This window comes from Oncorhynchus tshawytscha, linkage group LG31 (genome assembly GCF_018296145.1).
Source record: "Oncorhynchus tshawytscha isolate Ot180627B linkage group LG31, Otsh_v2.0, whole genome shotgun sequence".
NCBI lineage: Eukaryota > Metazoa > Chordata > Actinopteri > Salmoniformes > Salmonidae > Oncorhynchus > Oncorhynchus tshawytscha.
Genome location: NC_056459.1, coordinates 7,805,770 through 7,828,478, shown reverse-complemented (window position 1 = coordinate 7,828,478; position 22,709 = coordinate 7,805,770). Strand labels below are relative to the sequence as shown.

General features: G+C 44.9%; 1 protein-coding gene across 1 annotated transcript in view; it reads left to right on the top strand.

Annotated features, from left to right (window-relative positions):
* Positions 1–22,190, top strand: part of LOC112233285 (protein capicua homolog) — a 31,195-nt gene extending 9,005 nt beyond the window's left edge. Inside the window, exons 3-20 of the mRNA XM_042310128.1 lie at positions 2,670–2,801; positions 3,314–3,482; positions 4,534–4,633; positions 5,103–5,285; positions 6,919–7,051; positions 7,534–7,709; positions 8,014–8,152; positions 8,936–9,018; positions 9,295–9,754; positions 10,507–10,646; positions 10,814–10,974; positions 12,346–12,908; positions 14,121–14,344; positions 14,532–14,677; positions 17,392–17,543; positions 18,767–18,910; positions 19,265–19,390; positions 19,591–22,190. Of these exons, the coding sequence (XP_042166062.1) occupies positions 2,670–2,801; positions 3,314–3,482; positions 4,534–4,633; positions 5,103–5,285; positions 6,919–7,051; positions 7,534–7,709; positions 8,014–8,152; positions 8,936–9,018; positions 9,295–9,754; positions 10,507–10,646; positions 10,814–10,974; positions 12,346–12,908; positions 14,121–14,344; positions 14,532–14,677; positions 17,392–17,543; positions 18,767–18,910; positions 19,265–19,390; positions 19,591–19,877 (3,518 nt within the window). The 3' untranslated portion in view covers positions 19,878–22,190. The remainder of the gene's footprint in view (positions 1–2,669; positions 2,802–3,313; positions 3,483–4,533; positions 4,634–5,102; positions 5,286–6,918; positions 7,052–7,533; positions 7,710–8,013; positions 8,153–8,935; positions 9,019–9,294; positions 9,755–10,506; positions 10,647–10,813; positions 10,975–12,345; positions 12,909–14,120; positions 14,345–14,531; positions 14,678–17,391; positions 17,544–18,766; positions 18,911–19,264; positions 19,391–19,590) is intronic.
* The last annotated feature ends 519 nt before the right edge of the window (positions 22,191–22,709 follow it).

Sequence of the window (22,709 nt, the reverse complement as noted above, 5' to 3'; positions counted from 1 at the left end):
ATATAGAGGTGTATAGGGGTTAGTATATAGAGGTGTATAGGGGTTAGTATATAGAGGTGTATAGGGGTTATTATATAGAGGTGTATAGGGGTTAGGGGTATATAGACATCATAGTAACATACATCAGTGATAAGGGAAATGGGGAGAGTTATTATTGGAGGGATGGTAGAAACAATTCACCACAGGTTGAATGTGACCACTCAGAATGGCTGTGTAATTACTGGCGTTTACCTTGCCGTCTACGGGGTTGTGTGGATCTAAACCATGCCAGGATAATGCACCCCCACATCGTAACAGAGCCGCCAAGAACTCTCATTTACTCAAGTGTTTCCTTTATTTTGGCAGTTACCAATGTGTGAAAATGAGTGACTTCAGTGACAAGAAATGTACATTTGTACTTTTGCAACATGGCCGCAAGAATGCTCTGTCAGGCATTACGGAGTAGGCAGCTAAATATAATGTTGGCCTGTTATGTCTTTCAGAATGTGTGTGGTGTGTGGTTTGATATAGGGTGGGGTGGGAGGAGGGGATGTCAACGAGTGGGTGATACAGGGTGTTGGTCTGCGAGCTTCAGTTTCAGTTAAACTCTTAAAAGGAACGTGTCTAGACATGCAAGGCTGCTGACAAATGCACACACACACACACAGTCACCCAGTCTCACACGCACACACACACACACACACACACAGTCACACACACACAGCGCTCAATATAGCAGACAACACACAACCTCGGGCAAAGCACCAAGGGCAAGTCCAGTGTTTCTTTTTATCCCACTGAACTGAAAGAAGTAATCATATTGCAGTGTTGTCATGGATACTTTGTCTCTCTATGGAATTAGTGCAGTTAAACTTAGAACTCTCTCTGTTTGTTGGATCGTGCTTCTCTCTGCTTTTCTATCAGTTATTCTCTATGGGAGCGAATCCTAACTTCCACTTCAAATGTTCACTTAGTCCCATTGAAGTCAATGGGAGATTAAGTGAACATGTAGATTAAATGGAAGTTAGGATTCGCCCCTATGCTTCCGCTCCTAACTTTCGTCTAGAATCTAAAACCCCATAGACACCAGTTAGTATTTTCAATGTAATACTCTCTCATTGAACAGACCCCAGAGTTCAGAGCTAGCCCGTCTAGACCAGTAGTCTCAACGTGTGTGTATGAAATGACATGCTCCCCCCCGTGACCCTCCCGCGTGTCATGAGATTATCTGAGGAGGGCTTGCAAGTTAAACCACTTCAAACACTTCTGAGAAGAAACCCCTCTCTCTTGTAAACACAACTCATTCATCCTTCCTCGTGTACAGTATTCTCACCTGACCGACATCGAGTCAAATTGAATGTTATTTGTCACGTGCTTCATAAACAACAGGTGTGGACTTAACAGTGAAATGTTTACTTACGGGACCTTCCCAACAATGCAGAGGGAAAGAAAATAGAGAAATAATAGAAAAGTAAAACACGTAGTAATGAGTAGTAATAAATACTCAAGGAGCAAACGATAACTTGGCATTATACACAGGGTTTTATTTAATTTAATTTAACCTTTATTTAACTAGACAACTCAGTTAAGAACAAATTCTTATTTACAATGACGGCCTACCTGAGACGACAACATAGCAAAGCAGCTACACATGACAACATAGCATGGTAGCAACATAACATAACAACAACATGGTAGCAACACAACATCGTAGCAGCATAAAACGTGGTACAAACATTATTGGGCACAGACAACAGCACAAAGGGAAAGAAGTTAGAGACAACAATACATCACGCGAATCAGCCACAACTGTCAGTGAGAGTGTCCATGACTGAGCCATTGAATGAAGAGATGGAGATAAAACTGTCCTGGTATAGAGGTCCTTGATGGCAGAGAGCTCGGCCCCAGTGATGTACTGGGACGTACGCACTACCCTCTGTAGCATCTTGTGGTCGGATGCCAAGCAGTTGCCATACCAAGCGGTGATGCAACCAGTCAAGATGCTCTCAATGGTGCAGCTGTAGATCTTTTTGAGGATCTGAAGGCCCATTCCAAATCTTTTCAGCCTCCTGAGGGGGAAGAGGCGTTGTCGTGCCCTATTTAGGACTGTGTTGGTGTGTGTGGACCATGATAGATCCTTAGTGGTGTGGACACTCAGGGGTCACTGGAAAATGTCAGGGGAACAATCTCAATGTGACTCAAAAATCGTAAAAGAAGTTGCAATGTGTGAAACCCCATATACTGTAAGTACAGTATATGTTGTTCTTGACCAACTAGGTTGTCATTGTAAAATATAATTTGTTCTCTATGTACTTGGAGAAATATCTTAATCAATTGAAGCATATTATATACTAACCAAGACCTATGTTCCTTTTCAAATAAGACCCTGTATATTAGTATTCCATTTGACTGCATGACTGTTAACCAGTGTGGATTCCGACATGGTGGGTCACTTCCCAATGGTGCTGAGATGGACATGACTAAAGACTGGGCTCTAACAGGAAATATTTTGTTTTTCTTAAGGGTCACAAGAGAATTCAAATGGCGGGGAATTCAGTGTGGACACGCCGTCACGGCACAAAGACAATTTGGGAACCACTGCAGTTAACCCTCACTATTTGAGATTTTTTTTTTTAAATCACCAACTATTCATAATATTTTCCTTCCGAATCCGCCTTTTCCTCCCACAGTATGGACCAATGTGGAGCCCCGGTCAGTGCCAGTGTTTCCTTGGCATTCATTGGTCCCTTTCCTGGAGCCCAGCCAATCGAGTGCGGCTGCCCAGCCCACTGATGGCCAACAGCTTGTCAATCAGAGCAACGGTGAGGATTTTATCAACACATGTGTTGAAATAAATAGGCCTATTCTGACCAGGTTGCATACACAACTCATATGTGTTGTACTTACTTATATTGTAATGATATTTATGAGGAAAAGTGTACAGTATACCGCATTGCATCTTTCACTATTTGCTGCATCACTTCATAAATAAATAACTGTTGAATAACTGAACTAAAATAAATAACTCACAGTACAAATACAAAAAACTTTTATGTTGGTGACCTGCCTGTTTTTTGCAATTACATTGATATTTAATTACATGGATTACATTGAGTTTATTATTTAGTCCAAGAATCACAATTTCTCTCTGAAACCATTTTATCTACTTAATGTAAGGGATAATCAACAAGGAGCTATGTGTTCTCTGGGAATAATGCATGGTGCGGAAGGTAGGTGCCACGACACAAAGCAGAGTGATAATTACCAACCAGTCATAGATGAGGGATGAAAACCAACCAGGATCCACCAACTAACTCCCCTCTCTCTTGGTCAGAGCCTCGTTGTGGGGTGGCCCTAGTGAGTGACGGACGGATGGGCCCACCAGATGCAGGACCAGGGTCTCCATCCCGCCCACCGCCCTCCTCCAATGACAACAACCCCCAAGCTGAAAGAGCAGAAAGAGGCGGAGCCGACAGCGAGACGGAGAGCGATGCAGATGACCCGTACGTTTTTTTCTAGGTTGTTTAATGGTCGTTCGAAAGTGTGTCATCTGTTGTATTGCAGGTGACACACTACAAGTGGGATGTAAAAGGAAATAATGTTGTCTATAATATTTGAAAGCCCCCCTAGGGCTTTCTAGAATAGTCTTTCACAAAGGCTTGCGTTGCCTTAGGAACCAGGAAAGACCGGTTCTCTTTCAAATGCTCTAGCTTCATTGATTGTTGAATAAATTTAGTTTGATGGAGAGACCTACATAGAGCAAATGTTATAGCTGGGTTTATATACAGTAGAATGTACCACTTTAACCCCCCCAAATGGGCTTAGAAATGAAGTGATGAAGAAGGATAAAGCTTTTTGCCCCACTCAACAATTCAAATCAAATCAAATTGTATTTGTCACATACACATGGTTAGCAGATGTTAATGCGAGTGTAGCGAAATGCTTGTGCTTCTAGTTCCGACAATGCAGTAATAATCAACGAGTAATCTAACCTAACAATTCCACAACTACTACCTTATACACACAAGTGTAAAGGGATAAAGAATATGTACATAAAGATGTATGAATGAGTGATGGTACAGAACGGCATAGGCAAGATGCAGTAGATGGTATCGAGTACAGTATATACATATGAGATGAGTAATGTAGGGTATGTAAACAAAGTGGCATAGTTTAAAGTGGCTAGTGATAATTTTTTTTACATCAATTTCCATTATTAAAGTGGCTGGAGTTGAGTCAGTATGTTGGCAACAGCCACTCAATGTTAGTGGTGGCTGTTTAATTTAACAATTCTTAATCGTGGCATGTTACTAAGGGCATATTCTCTTGAAGAAATAGCTATTAGCACAGAATTGAAAAAGATTAGAAAATCTGCCCTTTTTTCTGGTTCTCCTACACATTAACACATTATTATGTTTTTCTGATTGGCAGGCCATATTCACATCAAGTTTCTGATTGGCAGGCCATATTGAAATTTGTTTCTGATTGGCAGGCCATATTCACATTGAGTTTCTGATTGGCAGACCATATTCACATTGAGTTTCTGATTGGCAGGTTCTTTCCGGGTGTAGCAAATGATCCTGCCCCGTCTACAGGCACTATGAAGAGGCGGACTCAGTCCCTCAGTGCTCTTCCAAAAGATGGAGACAGAAAGGTGAGCTCTCTGCTTGACTGTCTCTGGTTTTTATTTTATTAGCTCTGTCTCTCAGTCCAATATCTCTCACTCACATACAGTATGAGTCCCTCTCTCTGTGTGCCATTAGCTCAAACTTGAAATTGCAGTTATCTACAGATCAAGGATCAGATTACATGACCCCCAATGTCAATCTTACCATTAGGGGGATAAAGAATATCTGACCCTGTATCAGTGGTTAGGGTCAAATTCGAACTACTCCTTGTGGCTCATTGCTTCCATGTACCCTCTTACCTCTCTCTCTAGATATTACAAAAGCAATGCAATTAATTTGTTAGTCATCCTGCAAACGATTATTGCGGTGCAAACAATTATCGCAAACACTGATCAAGGACGAGGCTGCTGGTATGGTTACTGATCCTTCCTTATTATTATTTCTCTCTCTTTCTCTCTCTCTCTCTCTCTCTCTCTCTCTCTCTCTCTGTCTTAGAGGGAAAAGGACCACATTCGGCGGCCAATGAACGCGTTCATGATCTTTAGCAAGCGTCACCGGGCGCTGGTGCACCAGAGGCACCCCAATCAGGACAACCGCACGGTCAGCAAGATCCTGGGCGAGTGGTGGTACGCCCTGGGGCCACAAGAGAAGCAGAAGTACCACGACCTTGCCTTCCAGGTACATACCAATGATGTACAGTGCATGCAGAAAGTATTCAGACCCCTTGACTTTTTCCACATTTTGTTACGTTACAGCCTTATTCTGAAGAAAATAAATCCTCATCAATCTACACACAATACCCCATAATGACGAAGCACAAATGTATTAAAAATAAAAACAGATATATCACATGTACATATTCAGACCCTTTACTCAAGTACTTTGTTGAAGCACCTCTGGAAGCAATTACAGCCTTGAGTCTTCTTGGGTATGACGCGACAAGCTTGGCATACCTGTATTTGGGGAGTTTCTCCCATTCCTCTCTGCAGATCCTCTCAAGCTCTGTCTGGTTGGATGGGGAGTGTCACTGCACAGCTATTTTCAGGTCTCTCCAGAGATGTTAGATCTGGTTCAAGTCCAGTCTCTGGCTGGGCCACTCAAGGACATTCAGAGACTTGTCCTGAAGCCACTCCTGCATTGTCTTGGCTGTGTGCTTAATGGAAGCCACTGTGTTCCTGGGGACCTTCAATGCTGCTGAAATGTTTTGGTACCCTTCCCCAGTCTGTGCTTCGACACAATCCTGTCTCGGATCTCTACGGACAATTCCTTCGACCTCATGGTTAGTTTTTTCCTCTGACATGCGCTGTCAACAGTGGGACCTTATATAGACAGGTGTGTGCCTTTCCAAATCATGTCCAATCAATTGAATTTACCACAGATGGACTCCAGTCAAGTTGTAGAAACATCAAGGATGATCAATGGAAACAGGATGCACCTGAGCTCAAATTTCGAGTCTCGTAGCAAAGGGTCGGAATTCTTATAAGGTATTTCTGTTTTTAATTTTTTTATAATTTTGCAAACATTTCTATAAACCTGTTTTCGCTTTGCCATTATGGAGTATTGCTGAGGATTTTTATTTATTTAATCCATTTTAGAATAAGGCTGTAACATAACAAAATGTGGAAAAAGTCAAGGGGTCTGAATACTTTCCAAGGCACTGTATATAAACCCTTTATGACTGACAGGGGGCGCTGTATTGAAGCCACTGCGCAGTCATCTTGGTTTCTCCTCCAGTTTAAACAAGATTTTGGAAGCTATAGAAATGCATTTATTAATGTCTACATTCATTTTTTGCATGTTTATTCTATTACAGACACCCTAATGCATACTTTTAAATTATATTATGTTAGCTAAATATAACATTTTTATTATTTTTTATTATTTTTTTAATTGTCATTTTTTAAAAGAGAGTTCTAATGTTACTGTCCCCACTACAGCAAAAAAAAATACTTAAATAAATGTAGTTTTGTTCTTGAAACTGTATAATTCCATTCATTCCTATGGAGGACTGGGGGAGTGCCAATATGGCCGACCGGTGGCTTCAAAGCCTCTCAATGACCAATACATAGCATCAGCAATCCAGGGTTTATGCACATCATTGGTACATAGACCATACAGCACAAACTGATCTGGGAATAATGATTATGTTAATATCAAAAGATTATGCTGTTTATTGTGCCTTTCAATACACCCAAGGACTGAACCGGGGAATAGGATATTCGGTTTTCTTTATGTCCTTCCTTCTATCCTTTTCATGTTATGACTCCTTTTGACTGACTCCATTCTCCCTCCCTCCATTCCTCCCTCCCAGGTGAAGGAGGCTCACTTCAGGGCCCACCCAGACTGGAAGTGGTGCAACAAGGACAGGAGGAAGTCTATCTCTGAGGGCCGAGGGACCCCGGGGGCCAAAGAGGCACGCGAGAGGAGCATGTCGGAGAGCGCAGGTCAGTGTGTGTGTGTGTGTGTGTGTGTGTCTTTTCACCATAGGTGTGTGCTCATTTGTGTATGTTTATTTATCATCTTAAGGTCTTACACTTTACTTGCAGGAACATGTACATAGTAGTGAGAGAGGACTGTAATGAAAAGTGTTACCTACTTATTGGTATGTGTCTGTGCTCCACTCCTCTGAGGGTGCGTGTGGGTGGGTTTGTTTTTCCCTGTGCTTGTACAAGCTATTTTGAATCATCTTGGTTGTGTGTAATTGTGTGATTGTGTGCTTGTATGAGTGCGTTTACTCTTTTTAAATGTCTTGCGTGCATTGTACGCTATTGGCCTGTTTCCCGGACACTGGACGAAATGGCTCAATTGAGAATCTCCATTGAAAGTGCTTTTTAGTCCAGCACTACGTTTAATGTGTGTCCGGAAAACCAGCCTTGTTTAATGTGTATGTGGTTTTACTAAGTCTCTTTCTCCCCCTCCTCCATAGAGCCCGAGTCAGTGTCTCAGGGCATGGAGTTGAAGGGTACGGCAGGCCCGGGCTGGCCTGGGGGTTCTGAGCATCATGTGGGGGACTACAGTGGCCAGCTCCCTCGCACCCGTGCCTTCTCCTATAGTGCAGTACACAGCCTGGAGAGGAGGGAGCGGGCCAGAGATGTGGAGAAGGTACAGGACTGATATAGTTAGTGGCATCCCATTTTCTTATGTTCGACCTGTTTTGTGCGCCATTTTCCACTGCTTATCCTTTTTGTTTAGTCTTTTCTTCATCTTTTTTTCCATCTTTCTTCTCTCTCTGTTTAGTAGTATTTCTACACTAACAGACTGCATTACAGTATATCTCAAAGCACTTAGCATAGTAAGAAGGGAACTCACCCACTTTTACTACCAATGTATGGCGCCCACACCCAGGTGATGCACGGCGGCCAATGGGGCCGTGGAGCTAACTTCTGGCTCTGCATTTCTCACCTAGTTGTGCCTAGAAGAGACCGGCTCGTTCCACAGCCACCCCCCTACTCTCTCCTTGGCACAGTGTGGGGCCAGCGAGGACGTGACCAGCGACGAGGAGCGCATGGTTATCTGTGAGGAAGAGGGGGACGATGATGTCATGGGTGAGGTCACAGTCATATTTAGGGGGTGTTAGTAAATTGGCTCTGGAGTGCCATAGTGTGCTCTGGGCGTTTGTAAATTCAGAGCGTTTCGCTCTCGGAGCTTTCAGAGCTCACACTTTCAGTGCAGTCAAGCACCCAAGCTAACTGGCTAAAGGTGGCTAGCTTGCTAGCTACTTCCAGACACAAATGAGAGAACACCTCACTCTGTTCATATTCAACGGGTGTTGTGCATTCGTAAGTTCATCAGTTATTCTGTGCTCTGGCACACTAGGACGAGAGTGCTCTAAAATCGGAGTAGATAGCTAGAGTGAATTTACAAATGCACCCTTAGTGTGGCTACCATAGAATTAGGAATTAGAATTTAAAAAATAAATGTAGGAAATTCATCACCTACATGTATGCCTCTACTGCCATTCATTCCAATTTGACTGGTTTGGATTTCTCCCTGACCAAAATGGCTGCCATTATCATCCCTTTCTGGAACTTTGAGGGTTAATGACATAGTTCCTCTAGTAGTTTAATAGGATCTCTATGACATCCACTGTCGCATTCATAGAAATAGAATAGATTCCCTATTCTGTTTCTACGGTTTTAATACTGTTCCTGTCTGTAGATGTTTTACAACAGGAATAATCTCACAGATAACTAATTTCCCCCTAGCTGGGATGTTGGTTGTCTGTCTCATATTCGTCCATTTTTAATGGCACGCACCCTATTGTTTCATTACTGTCTTTTCATTACTGTCACATCTGATTGGACCTATTGCTTCCTCTTCATGTCCAGAGGACTCGTGCCCTGAAGGATCCATAGACCTCAAGTGTAAAGAGAGAGTGACTGACAGTGACGAGGATGAGCCGGATGGACAGGTACTCTACACGTTTAGCCGTATAGCCTCTTTAGCCTTTTGGACTGTAGGTGCTATTAACTAGGTACAATTTAGATTTCATGGGTAATGGAGCTGCCAAATGAAGTAGCATTGTCCTACTGAACAGATATCTAGTAGATTCGATTCCTACTGTTTCTTCTCACCCATGCTAAGGTGGTGTGAGTCTGATCCAGTTTAAATTCTACATTGGTGCACTAAGAGAGTTAATTCAGGAGGAACCTTAGTTAACATTTCTCTTTGATCTCTCCCCCTCCAGCAAGCCTTCCAGCCAGTGGTCCGTTCCTCTCTCCCCTCCTCCACCAACACCTCCCACGCTGACTCCCACTCCGACTCTACCAAGGGGGACACAAGGGGGAGCTCCGGAGAGAGCTCTGAGAGGAAGAGAAAACGAGGGATGGAGGCAGGAGAAGAGGGAAGTGGAGAATCCAAAAGAGGAAGGGGTGGAGGGGGGCACGTTCCTTCTAATTCCATCCCTGGATCGGCGCCCATCACCTCGACCCCTGCTCTGGGTTATGGACTCACCCAGGTGCTCGGTGCAGTCCGGATGGCCCCCACCGTGGTGACCAACATGGTATGCCCCATCACCAGCATGCCCATCCCCATCGCCAGCAAGCCAATGGAAGGCTCCATTGCCCTCAGTGCCCTGCCTGGGGAGAAGAAAGCCATGCTTCTGATTGGAGGACCGGGAACAGGAGGCGGGCCTTTCACAGCAGGGGGTGGGTACTTGTCCTCGTCCTCTTCAAATCCCGTGAGTGTGGGGCCGGGGGGGTTGCAGGTCACCAGTCTAGTGCTGGGAGGTGCTTTCCCCAACCAGTCTATACAGCTTATAGCCCCGCCTCAGACTCTCTTAAGCTCCACCCACAGCACCCTACCTTTCCCCCTCCCCCTGCTGCAGCCCCAGTTCCTTCCTGCCGGTTCTCTCACCCCCCCTGGCGGTGCCAACCCTGGCCTCACCCAGGTGCAGTATATCCTGCCCACCCTGTCATCTGTCAGCGCCAACCCCAAGACCCCCTCCCCCCAGCTAACCCAGCAGCCAACCGGCGTCCGCACGCTGCCCTCCACTCCGCCCACACATGTCTCCCTGGCCAATGGAATACATTCGGGGGCAGGAGTGGAAATAAGATATGCCACAGTGGGAGGGGTCAGCCCTGGAGAAAGAGGTGAGAGAGAGGAGAGATTGGTCGACAGGGATGGAAAAGGGGAGGACCTATGGAAAAGGGGAGGATACTTTGTTATATACAAGGGGATATGTTTACGACCATCCAAAATTCACAAGTCTAAGTTTTATTTTTGGGGGGGAAGTTAGTTGAATGCTCCTTCAAGCCCCGAATAAGTGTAACCCTCTGTTTAGTCTAGCACTTTAATGTTACCTGTCAGTGAGAGATTCATCACCTTATGGTTGTCATTGGTTATCATGTCAACACAGTGTTACCTAAACCAACATCTCTCTCTCTCTCTCTCTTACCAGTCCAAGCCCAGTCTCCAGTCTTGCAGAGCAAGATGTTGGTTCCCATGGCAACAGTGAGAACTGGCTCTACTCCTCCTCAGCCCAGCTGCCTGGTGGCTCCTCCCCTTCCTGTGCAAAATGGTGCTCTACCAGGAAGCAAGGTAGCGATTATTACACACAAGCATTACATACAATATAACAGCAACTCTCCGAATAAATGTGTTGTTACTGCGGGAATAATGACACACAACCCATGCTCCAAGCAGCTGATGCATGGGGACCACTAGCCTCTTGGCTGACCTGTTGATGTGTGTGTTATCCTGCACAGATTATCCAGATCGCCCCCATGCCGATGGTCCAGACAAATGTCCACTCTGCTGGAGCAGTGCTTCCTGGGAGTCCCTTCCCTGTATCCATGGCAACAGCCACTGTGATGACTTCGGGCATCACACCCACTCAGACCGTGTTGCTAACCTCGCCTCCAACAAGGTACTCACTTTAACCTACGAGAAATGTCTGATTATGCAGTATATTATACTGAACAAAAATATACATAAGCGCAACATGTAAAGTGTTGGTCCCATGTTTCATGAGCTGAAATAAAAGATTCAATACATTTTCTATATGCACAAAAAGCTTATTTTTCCCACATTTTTTGCACAAATTTGTTAACATCCCTGTTAGTGAGCATTTCTCCTTTGACAAGATAATAGATCCAGCTGACAGGTGTGGCAAATCAAGAAGCTGATTAAACAGCATGATCATTACGCAGGTGCACCTTGTGCCGGGGACAATAAAAGGCCACTCTAAAATGTGCAGTTTTGTCATACAACACAATGCCACAGATGTCTCAAGTTTTGAGGGAGCGTGCAGTCGGCATGCTGACTTCAGGAATGTTCACCAGAGCTGTTTCCATAGATTTTAATGTTCCTTTCTCTACCATAACCCGACTCCAACGTCGTTTTAGAGAATTTAGCAGTATGTCCGACCGGCCTCACAACCGCAGACCACATGTATGGCGTCGTGTGTGTGAGTGGTTTGCTGATGTCAACATTGTGAACAGAGTTCCCCATGGTGGCAGTGGGGTTATGGTATGGACAGGCATAAGCTACAGACAATGAACACGATTTCATTTTATAGATGGCAATTTGAATGCACAGCGATACAGTGACGAGATCCTGAGGCCCATTGTTGTGCCATTCATCCGCCGTCATCACCTCATATTTCAGCATGATAATGCACGGTCCCATTTCGCAAGGATCTGGGCACAATTCCTGGAAGCTGAAAATGTCCCAATTCTTCCATGGCCTGCATACTGAGAAGACAGCTCACCCATTGCTCTGGATCCACGTAAAACACAGCTTGTCCCAGTTCCCTCCAGTATCCAGCAACTTCTCACAGCCATTGAAGAGGAATGGCACAACATTCCACAGGCCACAGTCAACAGCATGATCAACTCTATGCAAAGGAGATGTGTTGCACAGCATGAGGCAAATGGTGGTCACACCAGATACTGACTGGTTTTCTGATCCACGCCCCTACCTTTTTTTAAAGGTATTTGTGACCAACAGATGCATATCTGTATTCCCAGTCATGTGAAATCCATAGATTAATGAATTTACTTCAATTGACTGATTTCTTCAAATTAACTGTAACTCAGTCAAATCTTTGAAATTGTTGCATGTAGCGTTTTATTTTTGTTCAGTGTATATGTCCCACTATTACTTTCACGTGGTTTTAATGACAAGAGAACCTCTGCAGACTTTTAGTTTATTGTGTCTGTCCCTTTGCCAATTGACCTTCATCAGAACAATGTGTACATAGCTGACCCTCCTGCTTTTTGGCTCTCCTTTACTCTAGGATCACTTATGTCCAATCAGGCACCGGAGGGGTCTCCACGGCAACAGGCCAGGCCCCTCCCTCTTCAGGCCCCGCCTACCTGCCATCGTCCCTGACTACCCTGGGCTTCACCGCCATCGCCCCGGTTGGCCAAGCCCTTGTGCACCCTCTCGTAGCGGGCCAACCACCCTGGCTAGCCCCAGCCCTTTCCCCTGGAGCCCCGGGGACTGGACGTCAACTCCTCACCGCCATTTACCCGGACCAGAACATCACCCTGGCGCCAGATGGGGTTTCCATGACCTCTGTGCCCCCCAATTTGGTTCAAGAAGTGTCCGGCCAATCATCACGCTCAGCTGTCGGCGTCCAGGCTTCAAAGGACGTGACTCTGTCACATGAAGAGGGAATGCCACACCTGACTGCAGAGATGGAGCACAAGCCACAGCTGGAGGGCCAGGCCCAAAGGAAGACCAAGACACAGATAAAGAAAGAGAGCATAAAGAAAGAAAAGATGACAGAGGATGTCGAGGCACATAGCAAACCCGGTGCTAACTCAATGGGTACGTCCAGCAGCAACACACCAACAGGTAGGTCAAAACTGTAATCCGCCTGCCCTCACTCTCACTCTGTACCCTTTCCCCTCCTCCTCTCTTACCTCCATCTCTCCTCTCCTCACTTCTCTGCTTATGGCCTCTTCTGCTATGGTTGCCTCTTTTATAACTAGCTATGCTACTATATAGACTATATATAAGTATGTGGACATTTCAAATGTCTGCCCTGCTAGAGCTGTCCCTGTCATCTGTAAGTGCTGTTATTGTGAAGTGGAAATGTCTAGGAGCAACAACGGTTCAACCGCGAAGTGATAGGCCACACAAGCCCACAGAATGCGTTGCACATAAAAATTGTCTGTCCTCGGTTGCAACACTCACTACTGAGTTCCAAACTGCCTCTTGAAGCAACGTAAGCACAAGAACTGTTTGTCGGGACCTTCGTGAAGTGGGTTTCCATGGTTGAGCAGCCGCACACAAGCATAAGATCACCATGTGCAATGCTATGCGCCAGCTTGAGTGGTGTAAAGCTTGCTGCCATTGGACTCTGGAGCAGTGGAAATTCTCTGGAGTGATGAATCACCCTTCACCATCAGGCAGTCCGACAGACGAATCTTGGTTTGGCGGATGTCAGGAGAACGCTACTTGCCCCAATGCATAGTGCAAACTGTAAAGTTTGGCGGAAGAGGAATAATGGTCTGGAATAACGGTTTTTCATGTTTCAGGCTCCTTAGTTCCAGTGAAGGGAGATCTTAATACTACAGTATACAATGACATTCTAGACGATTCTCTGCTTCCAATTTTGTGGCAACAGTTTGGGAAAGGCCCTTTCCTGTTTCAGCATGATAATTCCCTGTGTACAAAGCAAGGTCCACACAGAAATGGTTTGTCGAGATCAGTGTGGAAGAACTTGACTGGCCTGCACAGAGCCCTGACATAAAAACCCCATTGAACACATTTGGAATGAATTGGGACGCCCACTGCGAGCCAGGCCTAATCGCCCAACATCAGTGCCCGACCGACCACACTAATGCTCTTGTGGCTGAATGAAAGCAAGTCCCCACAGCAATGTTCCAACATCTAGTGGAAAGTCTTCCCAGAAGAGTGGAGGCTGTTAAAGCAGCAAAGCGGGAACCAACTCCATATTACTGCTCATTATTTTGGAATGAGATGTTCAACTAGCTGGTGCTTTTGGTCATGTAGTGTATTTTTACTAGGAATCATGAGCCACTGTCGTGTCTTTTCCTGCAGGGAGTGAAGAAAATGGTGGTCGAGCTAGCCACGTGAAAGAAGAGAACACGGACGATGCCAGAGATTATGCCAAAGAAAAACAGACAGACGTGGATGGAGAGAGGGAGAGGTGGATAAAGATGGAATGTGGGACACCTGAACCAGAGAGGTCCAGGGAGACAGATGATTGGCCCCATGAGGGCCACAACAAAGGGGACAGTGGCAACGAGGGCCACAGCAAAGGGGTAAGAGACGACTCTATAGATATTACAAAAGCAATGCAATTCATTTGTTAGTCGTCCTGCAAACGATTATTGCGATGCAAACAATTATCGCAAACACTGATCAAGGACGAGGCTGCTGGTAGGTTTACTGATCCTTCCTTATTATTTCTCTCTCTCTCTCTCTTTCTCTCTCTCTCTCTCTCTCCAGGCTGGACCGAGGGAACCTCCCCACCCTCCCACAGGACAGGACACTCCTCTGCCTGCCCCACAGACTGACAGGGACGCACCCCCCTCAGCCAAGAAGACCAAATTCCGCCCTCCGCCACTCAGAAAGCCCTCCGACTCCATTGACAAGTGAGTGGCAGGGATTGGGGGAGGGAGCAATGGGAGGAAATGAAAACGTTACCATAGTTGACAGTAAACGTGTATTGACAGTTGACAGTTATGACCAATTGGAGAAGATTATGTAGCCAGGGAATCAGTTGGTTGGAGCTTGTTGCTTACATCAGTAACGTTGAGGGTTCGATCCAGACCCGGCGCCAGGATAAAGTGACTAAGGGGGCAGTTGTAATCGGCGAGAGGGCTACATTTCTGGGGGGTTCTTGCATTGGAATTGTATTGAATTCTGCTTATATCACGCTACACCACAATAAACATAACATTCACATGCAGAGGCTCCGAGATCATTGAGTGCTTTAGAAGTGACAGGTTGGAAATCGACCCTCTCTCTGCTGCGCTGTATCAGCGTAAAATAGGGGCTTTCTAGCAGTCGTAAGGGCAAATATTCAGGAGGCAGGCAGGTAGAGGTGCAAATGAGTGTTGGATTTATTTACACAGCGCGGGTGTTTTGAAAGATGACGGTGGTATTTACAAATATATATATATATATATATATATATATATATACAAAAAATAATCTCATCAGGCAAAACCGGTCTACCAGGCTCAAATACAACCTCCCCTTGAGTTACCATAACGTGAACTAACTAGATGGCCACTAGATGGCCACAACCAAATGGCCACTTAAATACATTTGGCCAGTCCTATTCTCGGCACGCAGGCCAGGTATGTCCACCACAGTTCAAGTTGTAGAAACATCTTAAGGATGATCAATGGAAACAGGATGCACCTGAGCTCAATTTCAAGTCTCATTGCAAAGGGTCTGAATAATTATGTAAATACGGTATATCTGTTTAAAAATGTTAAATACATTTGAAAACATTACTAGAAACCTGTTTTCGCTTCATCATTATGGGGGTATTGTGTGTAGATTGATGAGGACAGAACGTCATTGAATCCATTTTTAGAATAAGGCTGTCACGTAACTAAATGTGGAAAAGGTCAAGAGTCTGAATACTTTCAGAATGCGCTGTATGCACGCTAAAGCGCGCACGTTCACACGACAATAAACATGACGGAGAAACCGGACTCATGCTCTCCAAAACAAAGACAATGAAGAAATTGACAGTAAACTGGTAAATGCAATTAAATAAACCAAAAGTTCTTTATCACAAGTGTTGTGTAGTTTGTGAGCTCTCCAAACAACGTTTCCTTTTGGAGAATGAGAATGGTATGAATATATATTATATTGAATGAATTATCAGCATTTCCGTAACCAAACATTCTAAATTAATGGGGGAATATGTAGACATTAATAATAACTTCACTGATAAATATACACTGAGTGTACAAAACATTAAGAACACCTGCTCTTTCTGTGACATAGACTGACCAGGTGAAAGCTATGATCCCTTATTGATGTCACTTCTTAAATCCACGTGAATCAGTGTAGATGAAGGGGAGCAGACAGGTTAAAGAAAGATTTTTAAGCCTTGAGACAATTGAGACATGGATTGTGTATGTGTGCCATTCAGAGGGTGAACGGGCAAGACAAAAAAGTGCCTTTGAACGGGGTATTTAAGTGCCTTTGAGCAGGGTATTTAGGTGCCTTTGAGCAGGGTATTTAGGTGCCTTTGAGCGGGGTATTTAAGTGACTTTGAGCGGGGTATTTAAGTGCCTTTGAACGGGGTATTAAAGTGCCTTTGAACGGGGTTTTAAAGTGCCTTTGAACAGGGTATGGTAGTAGGTGCCTGGCGCAACCATACTGGGTTTTTCACTCTCAACTGTCTCCCGTGTGTATCAATGGTCCACCACCCAGAGGACATCCAGCCAACTTGACAGAACTGTAGGAAGCATTGGAGTCAACACGGGCCAGCATCCCTGTGGAATGCATTCGACACCTTGTAGAGTCCATGCCCTGACGAATTGAGGCTGTCCTGAGGGCAGAAGGAGTGGTGCAGCTCAATATCAGGAAGGTCTTCCTAAAATGTTGTACACTCTTGTGTATATTTCACAGGGCATTGCTAAACATTGACAAACAGTTGACACTATAAAACAAATAGTGCGGCAGAATTGGCGCGAGTCAGTGTGCAGTAGTGGAGAGGGACGTGGCTGTAGCACCTCTTCGCCACACACCCCTCTCCTTATTCTGGTCTCAACATATTTGATGATGCTGGAGACACCTTCCTCATTCATAAGCAGTAACCTCATAAACATTGTCAGGACGTAACAGTGGTCATTCTCCCTGCAACTGATATCATTACCGTTCAGTATTTCTATCCACCCACATTAAAGGCACACACTACCCAAACTAATGGACATGTGACCCCCCCCCTTAGGAACAGCAGAGGAGCCAGGAGACATTTCAGCATTTAATATGGCACCCGACCGGTAAACTTGACCTCGTCTTTTATAAATCAAAATCAAATATTACAGATTACAAATATTATCACTTTATTCACTTAGCCTACCAGAGATGAGAAGCGTTTTTTTCACGCTTTTTATGGAAACCCAGAGGAGTCACACCTGACTGCCTCGGTGGCTTTACATAGCCCCCCTACACACACCGCGGCGCGCTCTGTCCATTGTGCTGATACTTTTCAGAAAAACTGAGGAGGCACACCTTTGAAGTGAGGGGGCTAAGCCCTTTTTAGCTCCCTCGTGGAGTCGGGTACGGTTCGATCCCAAAATGGGTCTCATAAAATCTAACTATATTTCAACTCTACCAGGGTCCTGTCTGGGTCCTATTTCGAGGAGCGCTTTGCCGAGCTGCCAGAGTTCAGACCAGAAGAGGTGCTGCCCTCTCCCACCCTCCAGAGTCTGGCCACTTCCCCCCGAGCCATACTGGGCAGCTACCGGAAGAAGAGGAGGAACTCCACAGGTGAGAGAGAGACAGAGAGATAGCATTAAAAATGAAAAATGTGTTTACAAATTTAGCCTGTCCTCTATACAAATTGAATCTCTAACATTATTGATATGATATACTTTATTGTCCCCAAGTGGAAATTTGACTTGGACAATAGAGAGTGCAGCCTCTTCCACATGCATACAGAAATACATAGAATCAATTGAGAATAACACCCCGTCATACACCACCCTCCCCACCCACACAAAAAGTTAATAAGCTCATGTCAGGCAGTTCCACCTAGTCACAGATACCCATAGACTTCCAGTCATTGTGCTAATGCCAGTTAGCATTGGCTCGCGAAACTACCTCCAACTTCCTTCATACTGGACACAAGGGGCATAAAAATGGCATCCACGAGTTCATCTGACTCTGGGGAAGTAGATAAAGGGCCTCTTTGCCAAAATTCCCGAAGTATCCCTTTAAGGCCTACAGGCCAGGTCCAGTCCGTCATTGCCATCTCCCACGTCTGCCTCGGGGACAAGTGAATATGTATATCTGTTCAGCCTGCATATAGGCACCATATAACGCCTCATAGATGGCATCAGCTGGAACTCTGTTCAGTGCATGTGTGGGGTCCGATATGACCTTTCTGGCCTGTCTAATGATGGTTTCCTGGAAAATGTCCTGAAGAGAGGAGGGAAGTGTCATACCAATAATCTTCCCTGCTGTCTTGGTCAGTCTCAAGATTTGGGCTTGGAGGTTTAAGTTTAAGCCATATCTTGAAACAAGCATGACTAGGGAGAGATACATATTCAAAAGAAAATGTATTAAGAATCTAGCACAGCCACTAAAATGAATTTGAACGGATTTCTTTCCTCCGTCAAGACCAGAAATACATTATAATATTATTCTTAAAAACGCCTTCTCTTCATTCTATATCTGCCTCCTCTTTCTTCACTCACTCACCACCACCTCATTTTCCTCTGTATCTTCTTCCTCCCCTCCTCTTTCTCTGTCTTCCTCCTCCTCCCCTTCTTCTGTATCATCCTCTTCTCTTCCTCTCCCCTTTTCTTCCTCTCCTCTTCCTCTCCTCTTTTGTTCCTCCTCCTCTTCTCTTCCTCTCCGTCTCTTCCTCTCCCCTTCTCTTCCTCCTCCCCTTCCTCTTCTCTTCCTCCTCCTCTCTTCCTCTTCTCTTCCTCTCCCCTTTTCTTCCTCTCTTCTCTTCCTCCTCTACTTCTCTTCCTCCTCCCCTTCAGACCTGGACTCGTCTGCAGAGGACCCCAGCTCTCCCAGGAGGAAGACTGCAGCTCGGAGCCGTCTCTCCAGCTGCAGCTCGGAGCCCAACACACCCAAGAGCGACGTCAAGTGTGAGGGGGATATCTTCACCTTTGACAGAGCTGGTAAATAGTGTGGAGTGTACGACAGTCTGTCATAGGTTATGGATTGTGTCCTAAATGGCACCCTATTCACTACATAGTGCACTACTTTTGGTAGACCCCAATAGCTTTTTCTTTAGTTACTCCCTTCCTCCTTGCATTCTTTTCTCAAACATTACTTTCGAATTTTTCGTTACCTCTTCTTTTCTCCATTCTTCCATTCTGTCACTTCTCTCAATCACCCTTCTCTCCTCTCACTCCCTCTTCATGTTACTCACTCCTCTCATCTCTCTCTCATCCCTCACTTCTCTCAATCACCATCTTTTCCCCTCTCTTCTCTCCTCTCATCTCTCTCGCATCTCATGTATCCCTCTCTAGTTGCTGAGTCTGAGGATGTCTTGGGGGAGTTGGACAGAGTGCCGTACTCCTCTCTCCGGAGGACTCTGGACCAGCGCAGGGCTCTTGTCATGCAGCTCTTCCAGGAACACGGGTTCTTCCCTTCAGGTAGCCACCCGTCACCATCTGCTTCTCTCATTGACTGATGTAGCAGAATTGTTTACGCTCATTGGTCACTTTGTATACTGGCTTTGCGGTTGAGCAAGACCAGATTACAACCAACTAGTCTCTGATACAACCACGCGAATGCTGCACTGCAATTCTTTCCTTCAGAGGGCTCATCTGCTTTCCCTCCTCTCCTCCTCTAGCCCAGGCCACTGCAGCCTTCCAGGTGCGCTACTCAGACACCTTTCCCTCCAAGGGGTGTCTGCAGCTGAAGATCAGGGAAGTGAGGCAGAAGATCATGCAGACAGCCACACCTGGAACCCCTGGAATCTCTGAGCCCGGCGGTTCAACAACAGGGGTCCCGGGGTCAACAGACTCCACCTCCGCCTCCAACGGCTCCTCAAATACTAACACTCGAGATGGTACAGGGACGGAGCCCGGAGAAAGAGGGAGGAGTCCCGAGGAGCCCAGGAGTTTGGGTAAATTGTAGGAATGGAAAGAAAGAGGGATGGAAAGAAGGAGAAAAACAAGAGAATGGAGTAGATGGAGAGAAAGTGACAAAAGAGAGAGAGAGTGTTGTTGTGACGCACTGCATGTCCTTGTACATGTAGTAACAGGGCTTCAGTATCTCGTCGGCACAGTTCTGTACTGGCCGTAATCTCAGCACATTTGTAGTTTGATACAAAACATTCTGTGGTACACACAATTCTTTCTGTTTCTCTCGCACATACACGCGCACCCCACCAACGCAGACTGTTACTCTTGGGTGGCAGTCACAAGCACTGTCATACGAAAGATGACCATACACAACGGCACGTTGTAACAATTTGTGCGGATGCAGTTTGCCATTGACTTGACTTCCCTCCCTCCACTCCTCAGCACAGTGGTTGGGATGTATCCAAATGTAACCTCCACTGAAATTCCCCTCTATGCTGCAACAACAGACAGCACTGAAATGGACTCACACACACACAGTCTATCAGTCTACTCAACATTCGCCTGACCAAGCCATTGGCCTGCACAGTTTTTAGCGATTGAAGAAAGTGAGTCAAGCATGGATACCATTGGCTCCCGATAAAGGGAGGCGGGACTCAGTGTGACAATTGACCCAATCCCTGGCCCAATCAGTTATCACTGTCACAGACAGGTTGAGTTCCTGTTGGCTGGAGAGGAAGTTGTATATTGGGGTTTCCCCCCTTGTGGACGCCATTATGAGATATGAAATATGTAAAGATTGAAGGGTGATGCGTGACAAAGCAACAAACTCAACAATGGTTGGCTGTAACAGAGCAAAGAGAAAGGCTGAACGAGACGATGGTCCATTCATTGGTTAACTCGAGTGGAGGCTGCGGATTCCACCAAGGACACCGGAAGCAGATGATGTGACATGGTTCACTTGGCTCCCAAGTGACAGTTCACAAGCAAAAGTAGATATTGAATCAACTTCTAGTAGTCACACAGTGGATATGTTGTTTTATCTTTTATTGTTGCAGTGGAAATAACACGTTTTATGTGGCCTGTTTTCTCTCGTGGCTCTTATTGGTGTTTCTCCAGCATAAACTTATATAAAAGGGGTTTTGATACAGCCCACGCGAGCCCTCTTTTAAATTTTACTTTGGGCCATTTCCCCTCTCCCATGACTTCTCAGTAGACACATAGAGGAGGGGGCAGGCAGTTTGTTTTTAAACGTTGAAATCAGGTGTTTGCACAATGTGTGGTCTTGTGACTGCAACTTAAATCAGGAAAGTATTGTTTTTAGAGATTGTTTCATAGAAATAACCTTGTTGTTATCAATCCCCCTCTTCCATTTCTAGTCCCTTTCCTTCCCCCCTTGCTTCCTCTCCCTGCCCCTCTATCCAAGTGTTGTTAGAAAGTGCCCTTAAGCACTGGTCCAGGGTCAGTTCTGTTATGTAGCTCAGGATGGCTCTGGTTAGGGTTTAGTTCAGGGAAAGCAGATCCTAGACCAGCCCTGTAGGGCATTCTCTGGAGCCCTCTCTCTTCCCTCTCTGCCACTTTATTTTTTCCTTATTAAATGGTGCAATACGATATTTGGAATGGGTGGGTTATATGGGTCGGTGCCATAGATATTTACAGTACAGTCAGAAGACCCATTCTAATAACAATGGCATAAGAAGAATGATCTGAGATTACTATATTTGAAGAGATAGAGCGTAGCTAACTAACTAAAGTCAAAGAAATTCAAATAGCACTTTTTGCCTCTTCACTTGTTTTGGGAAGAGTTGGGGTAGTTATGGATATACCTTCATTTCTCTGTATACAGTTGGATGTGTGAAAAAAAAAAATATATATATTTCCATATGTGCATATAGATGATGTGTGTGTTTGTGCACATGCATGTATGGAATCAGCCACACCCGGATTCCTTCACATACCATACAATAAGACATTATCAATCATATGTTCTTCACGTATTCTAGAGGCAGTATTTTTACAGTCACAAGGACTATTATATGACATCTTGATTTGTTATATTAATGAGATAGTCCAAGATCAAAGACATAGAATTTATCAAAGATTTGTTGAATCTTGCAAAGGTGAGGCCTGAAATGATTCCATGAACATGCATGTGCGCACGCAAACACACAGACATACATACACACACATGTATGCGTGTACACTGTATGATTGTGCTTAAAATAAACTGTCCATACTTTGGAGAAGGAATTTTAGAATGAGAGAGATGAGTGTGAGCTCATAAACAGGCATGTTGACCATGTGCAATATTTCTAAACAAAACACACAAAAAACTAAATATTGAAAATATTAAAGACCTAACACAATATCCTTTGTCTTTGTTCTGAGTCAGATTAGTGAATGTGAGTGTGCTGGTATAATGGAATCCATCTCTGTACAAATGACCCAAGATTCCAACGGAATTACCCCTGTAAGGTCTGTAATAACAAAGAACTACTTTATGCTATGTGGACGTAGACACCCCCATGTTTTGCCTAAAGGTGTGAGCCCATACTGATAATTGAAAGGATGACTAGAAGAGAATCTGAATTCAGTGAACGTCAACCAGTGACTCCCCAACACAGTCGACTATGGTTGCTTCCACAAAGTGAAATCACCAGTATTTTGAGATTCCCTTTGTTAATTGATTTTCCATACACAAGTAGACATCTCACACCTGTGCCGTCAGTCATCTTAAAGTGGGATTACCTGGAATTAACTGCAATTACAATGTTAAGATCCTTCCTGCCAAGGCAGGTGGCGATATGAACTCATAATCTCACGATCGTTAATCCAAAACTACAGTTGGTGTACCAGACCATTCAGATACCTGGGTGACACTTTTTGC